The sequence below is a fragment of the Echeneis naucrates genome, chromosome 21 (genome assembly GCF_900963305.1).
Source record: "Echeneis naucrates chromosome 21, fEcheNa1.1, whole genome shotgun sequence".
NCBI classification, from domain to species: domain Eukaryota; kingdom Metazoa; phylum Chordata; class Actinopteri; order Carangiformes; family Echeneidae; genus Echeneis; species Echeneis naucrates.
Window position 1 is genome coordinate 2396962 of NC_042531.1, and position 6793 is coordinate 2403754.

Below are 6793 nucleotides of genomic sequence, written 5' to 3' on the forward strand. Positions count from 1 at the left end.
ATCCAGAGAGGCTGTGGTGCTCCAGTAGATTTCTGGCCAGCATCTCCATCAAAACGCTGAATAAGACACTCCTCCCTCTTTTCCTGTAACCAAACAACTGTCTTTTTGTTCTGTGATGCAATGATCGGAGCCTGGACCTTCATTTGGATTGGATACTTCTATTCAGCACGTCCCTCCACCTAAAAGATCGTACACACAAATATTAAATATGAATATTAAATATTCATATTTAATATGAATAGAATAATTTAGTCGGGGCGTCATCTTCACTAATTGAGATTTGGCTGGTGTATTTCAACTCCTGTCTAAACCCTGTGATCTTTGTCTTTTTCTACCTCTGGTTCAGAAAATCTATTAAAAACATCATTACATGTCAGATACTGCAGCCTGGCTCCAGTCAGACCAGTTTAATGTAGAAAGAGAATGATTTGAGTGAAACCTTTTTCTGTGAATAGAAAATTATATATTTTTTACATTATCAATGCACTTTAGAAAAAAAAAAAAAAAAAAAAAACACAAGAAACTTGTGCGACAACAAAATGGACCAGACTCAGTGATCACCTTCCTAACAACAGACTTTCACCCTGCTCTATGTGCCCTACAGATAATATCCAACTAGGCCAGTGAGCGGTGGTAGCTATCATGTCTTTGGGGTCATCAGGTGGGAACCTCCTTTCACCGGTGTTTCGTCTAGTTAGTCCCACAGCACCTCCAGGAGGCTAAACCGTGAACACTGGCATCCCAGAGTCACCCCCTAATGCCAGCCATCACCGTTCCTCACACAGAGACAGCTATCTCAAACAGCACGACTGTCAACCACTGTGACCTCTCACCAACTGCACCAGTGAAAGCGGGGTGGGGATACAGACCCTGGTTCGGGTAGGGGGGAGAAATAGAATAGGTGGAGATAAAAGCAGGGATGGGATACAGACCCTGGTTCGGGTAGGGGGCATGAAAGTATAGAGGGTGCAGGAGGTGGAGGCAGTACAAGCTACACTAGCAGATTCAGCAACTAAACTCACCTGAACAATCCTATATTCAAACAAAACCAACACAGGACAACTCACCTGGGCTAACCGCATGGTCTCAAAGAGGCTCAAACAGGCCACACCCTCCACTTAAATACACTTCCTCTTCCTGGATTTCTTCCTCTGCTTCTTCCTAGAGTCTGTCTATCTTAAGAGCTCCCCCTGCTGGGCCCCCAGCTACTATTACTTCTTCTAACCAAATCCACTGACTGGATCTTACTGCCTCATCTGACATTTCCTTCACTGTTTTCCTCACCCTCTGTCCCCCTTCCTCCTAACTCCTGCAACAAAGCGACAGCAGATCTTGCTACAAACCGTCTACATCCTACTTCCACTGGACAAATCCTAACCTTCCATCCTCGCTGCTCAGCATCCTTACTTAGATCTGCATACCTGAGCTTTTTCCTTTCCTTTGCTTCTTCAACTGAATCCTCCCACGGCACAGTCAGCTCTATGGAATATACTTTCTTTCTACTCCTAGACCACACAATTATATCAGGCCTTAGCTTTGTACAGGCTATTTCCAGGGGAACAACAAGCTTTCTTCCAAAATCCACCTGCATCTCCCAGTCACCAGCATCCTCTAAGCTGCCTTGCTTCCTTATTATCTTATTAACTTTCCCTCCTTCCTGACCAAACTGTACTGCAACTCTCTTTGTCTTAGACCCTCCTAGAATTGCCTGCCTCCGTATATCTTTAAACCTGCAGCTAAGCTTTTTAAAACCTGGTTATGTCGCCACGTATATCGGCCTTGTGAGAGACTAACATTAGAACCGGACGAGATGTGATTTAGAGTTGCCGTACCTGAACACAACGGACATAGTGGGTCTCCATTTACCCAGAGTTTTCGGTTCTAGGGAGTTGGCAATACATCATATGTTGCCCCTATCAAAAATCTAATCCTACTTTCCTCCATACTCCACAGCTCTTTCCAACTAAGCTTTTTCTTCTCTACACCTTCCCAGTTCAACCACTGTCCCTGCTTAGCCTGAGCCACTGCCCTCGCACTCCTTAATATTTCCTCCTTTCTACGAACCTGCTCCACAACTAGCTTCCTCATCTCTTTGGGACCTGCTCTACTCCACACCGGTTTGCCTGAGCCAAGCCCCAAGCCTCCCCGGCCTATCTGTACATTACCCACAATCTCTGTATGCCTAAGAGCTGCTTCTGCTTCCTGCACTGCCATCCTTGGATTCCATTTTCTCCCCTTGGTTGGGTTTGGAACTACCTTACTAATTACCACATCTTTACTCCCAGATAACAAGAGCTCTGTCCTAACCTTAGTACATTTAAACTCCTCCAATAGACTACATGCTGAGAGCTGAAGTACGCCTTTCCCATACAGTGCCACAGTGCTTAAACATCTCGGAACACCGAGCCACTTCCTAATGTAAAAGCTTCGTAGTCTTTCCATTTTCTCTGCAGCCAATATTGGAATCTCATATACCGAGAGTGGCCACATCAATCTGGGAAATAATCCAAACTGCAAACACCACAGCTTCAACTTTCCTGGAAGTCCCGATTTATCTATTCTATCCAGTCCCTCAGCAGCATCCTTCCTAAACTGCACTACCTGTTCTCCATCATGCAAATCTGCCTTGTACCACCTACCGAGGCTCTTTACTGGTTTTTCCCTAATTATTGGAATTTCCTCTTCATCGATTACAAACTTTCGATCACTTAATCTTCCTCTACTCATTGAGATACTTCTAGACTTACTAGGCTTGATTCTCATACTAGCCCACATTAAGTTTTTATTAAGTATCTCAAGTATTCTTTTCATACATGGCACCGTTGTAGTTATCGACGTCATGTCGTCCATGTATGTCCTAATTGGTGTAAGGCGCAGCTCATCCTGCCGCCTCTCTCCACCTACAACCCACCTAGAAGCTCTAATATTTACCTCCATTGCCATTGTGAATGCTAATGGAGAAATCGTACACCCTGCCATTATACCTATTTCTAGCCTCTGCCAACCTGTTGTAAAGCCTGCTGTACTTAAACACAGTCTGATATCCTGGAAATACCTTCCTACTAAGTTGACAACTTCTCCAGGCACTCTAAAATAATCAAATGCCTCCCAGACAAGGCTATGTAAATTCATGTCTGTAAAAGTTGTCTGTTCCCACATTTTTGTTGATTTGGATATAAACCTTCATATAAATTGATCTTGTGAATTTAATTTCAATATTTTGACAAAAATGTGACAGAATTGCTTGCAAAACCTGCTTTCCTTTTTCAAAAAAGAAAAATGTTTCACCAATTTTATCTGCTCTAGATAAAAGAATAATTGGCCAAATATTAAATCAATGTCGTCATTAGTTCAGAGTACTGAGTCACTCTCTATCTTGAGTTTGGATGATTCTTTATTATTTTCACATTTCCTCCTAAATACAGAACAGTTACAGTTACAGAAGCCATGTTAATTCATTACTCAATAAAAATCAAAAGTCAGCGTCCTATAATGTTCTATTGTTTTGAGGTAAATCAAATTGGGCAATATTATACTAATATGTTTGTTTGTTTTGTTTTTTTTTATTACTTGTATAACATGCATTGTGTGATCATGCCCCAGATGATGGTGTGCATATTCCCCTGTACACAGTCCAAGGAAAGAGTGGCCTCTGTGTTCATATCTATAAAACACGACACACACAGTTCAGAAGTTATTGATCTCAGTTCAGTGTTTTGTCTGTAATTGTTTTCACGGCACTCAGACTAATTATAATGTACCAATCAGAGTAGAATAGAGACTATTAGGACAATTACATCAATAAAACTTTGTAGTCCTGTAATGTGGAAAATTGTGATTTGCTAATGAAAGCAACTACACATTCAATGAAAAGGCATAGGTTTTATATGCAATATAAAGTGTGTAACGTTAAGTGTTCCACAATATACTTGGATTTATTTTATATTATATTTATGTTATTGTAGACATTCTGATGTTTATCAGTGTGGCTGTGAAAGAAGGGAGCAGGAAGTCTGGGGGGGTAGAGGGAGAGGACTGGCAGCAAAGGGGGCAATGCAATTTTTTACTTTTCCTTAAGCTTAGTTTATTCAGAAAACATGGATGAGCAATCACAATATTGACATACATGGCTGATTTAGCAACAACAAAAACAATCATTCAGTTCAGTTAAAGGTTTTAAATTCAGCCACTTACAGATGAGCAATATCATTTTGACAAAAAGGAAAGCAACATCATGCTGGAGGCACTGACTCTTTATGTCCCAGGCAAGAAAATCAGATAACCTCATGAGCAAGTCATTTTTCATATTTTATCCTGGCATGAAGTAACAGCAAGAAATCCTTATTTGAACTCTTTTCCTACAGTATGTTAGCATCAGAGGAATAAGGCTGCAGTATCTGAAGTGTGACAATCTGACGAATACACTTTCTAAACCAAGGATAGAAAAAAGCATAGATCAGTGGATTTAGACAGGAGTTACTACAAACTAGCCAGATCCCAAAAACTGAAAATTCCACATTACTTGACACGTCCTGGCCTGCGATTGAGGGATAAAAATAAGGACAGAAACATATTAGAAACACAACTACAACAACACCAAGAGTCCTGGCTGCTTTTCTCTCAGACTTATTAGCGCTCACATGAACTGAATTCTGGACTTTCACTGCTGCAGTATGAGACCTCAGAGCTCGAGCCTGTGACACAGCCACCACAAATACTTTCATATACAGAGTTATGATAACGGAAATGGGACCTATAAAAGTCAACACGCCATCTAAAGCTCCTGTTAAGAAGTTAATAACAGCTACACACTCTCCATAGCAGGAATTATACCTATCTGGGTGTTTCAGGAAGACATTCAGTATCACACCGTTATACAAGACAGAACAGGCCCAACACAGACCAACACTGACTTTAACTCTGTTTAGAGTGACTTTAGTGGAGTAATGCAAAGGGTCACAAATGGCCACGTAACGGTCAACCGATATGAGCACCATGTTTCCTACTGAGGCAGATGGAAGGACAAAAGAGACATAATAAAACAGTCTGCATGTCAAGCTCCCCAAAACCCAGCAGCCTTCTTTAAGGAGGATTTGAACTGGCATCAGCAGGAGTCCGACAAGGAAGTCTGAGACAGCCAGAGAGAGGAGGAGGAGGTTGGTGGAGGTGTGTAGCTGCCTGGAGAAAGAAAACCATACTGAGCCCATTAGTCTCTGCAGCAGATGGAACACCATGATTCTTTAAACAGTGTTCACATGCAGCAGCAGTTTTAAATACAGCTGTCTAAAAATAGTCACAATTACATTTCCTTACATAGAAATCATTCAAACTTTTCATCTGAATAAAATAAAAATAATTTTGTGTTAATGTTTTGAAGTTTATGCCTGAAGTGGGAGATAGAGATGATGACCAGCAGGTTGAGACAGACAGTCAGTACGGTGATGGAGGACAGCAGAATGTAAAGGAAAACGTTTGTGGCGTAATGCTGAAACTTCTTCCTGCATGAAGTGTTCATCTGTGGAAAGCAGAGTTCAGCTTCCTCCAGGGTCTCCATATCCAGAGAGGCTGTGGTGCTCCAGTAGATTTCTGGCCAGCATCTCCATCAAAACGCTGAATAAGACACTCCTCCCTCTTTTCCTGTAACCAAACAACTGTCTTTTTGTTCTGTGATGCAATGATCGGAGCCTGGACCTTCATTTGGATTGGATACTTCTATTCAGCACGTCCCTCCACCTAGAAGATTGTACACACAAATATACATTCATATTTAATATCTCTCCAATCATCTTTGGATTTGACACCTTCCACCACAGAGTTGATGCTCCGAGTCCACGCCTGTTGACTTGTTTATAATTTTTATGAGTAAATAAATACCACGATTTGTTGCTGAATTTTTCTTGTGTATATGCTTCAGTTTAACTGGTTGATCGATCAGTGATAATTATGTAGAGTGTTTACTGAATGGTTCATTGACTTTCCTATAAATCATGCCCTTACTTGGAACTAACCCAGGACATAAACTAATTCCCAACCCAGTTTCCCAAAGGACGGCCAGGATGAGTGTTTGTTCTTAAAATGGTAAACTTGTGTTCAACAGTTCGTGAATTCTGAAACATACGGACACTGTCCGGTGGGTGTTTCCGAGGAGCAGAAATATCCGCCCGTTTCCAAATGAACGGTAAGCTATAGTAACTTTATACGTCAAAAATAATGTCATCAATCCGTCAGCCGAGCACGCTAACCAGCTAGCTAACCAGTTAGCTAGCAGTCCATTTCGAAGGGACTAACTAGTGTAAGTGATCCGGCAGTGAGGTTTACTTAACGTAGGCTACTCTCGCACAGATATGCTAGCTGGCATCCATTTACACAAAGATTGACAAAGAATGGCCGAACAAATGCATTCTCAATTTATTTTTTTATATAATAAATAACACACCAGTAACCTACACATTGGCTTGTTCCATTTCGCTTTCCATACACTCAGCTGTGTTTCTATTTGCGTTTCTTCTTTAAGTACGCACGGTAACTTAGCAACTACGCACGACTCAGCAGTAAATCAGCGTAAAGGGGAACCGGAACCTGGGGGAACCAAATCGGTCTACACACCGGCTAAAGTGCATTAGTTTCGTGAGTTAGCCGATTAGCACTAAAATGTTTGCCCTGAAAGACTTCAGTTGAGTATAATGTGATCGGAATTTGCGACAGGATCTGGATATAATGGGGGACGTGAATTCAATATTCTGAAGTTGATTGTAATTAGCTGTTAAATTCATTCAGTCATTTTCTGGCAGCG

General features: G+C 41.4%; 1 protein-coding gene across 1 annotated transcript; it reads right to left on the reverse strand.

Annotated features, from left to right (window-relative positions):
- Positions 1-4358: 4358 nt before the first annotated feature.
- LOC115035160 (trace amine-associated receptor 13c-like) lies at positions 4359-5554 on the reverse strand. The gene is made up of 2 exons (XM_029492875.1): positions 5385-5554; positions 4359-5178 (listed from the first exon to the last, which is right to left on the reverse strand). The coding sequence occupies exons 1-2, from the start codon at positions 5552-5554 to the stop codon at positions 4359-4361; spliced, it is 990 nt and encodes a 329-aa protein (XP_029348735.1).
- Positions 5555-6793: the final 1239 nt, after the last annotated feature.

Coding starts and splice junctions, on each gene's coding strand:
- LOC115035160 (XM_029492875.1), bottom strand. CDS start 5,554: ATGGAGACCCTGGAGGAAGCTGAACTCTGCTTTCCACAGATGAACACT. Junction 5,179..5,384: donor ATCTCTATCTCCCACTTCAG/GCATAAACTTCA, acceptor TTCTTTCTCCAG/GCAGCTACACACCTCCACCA.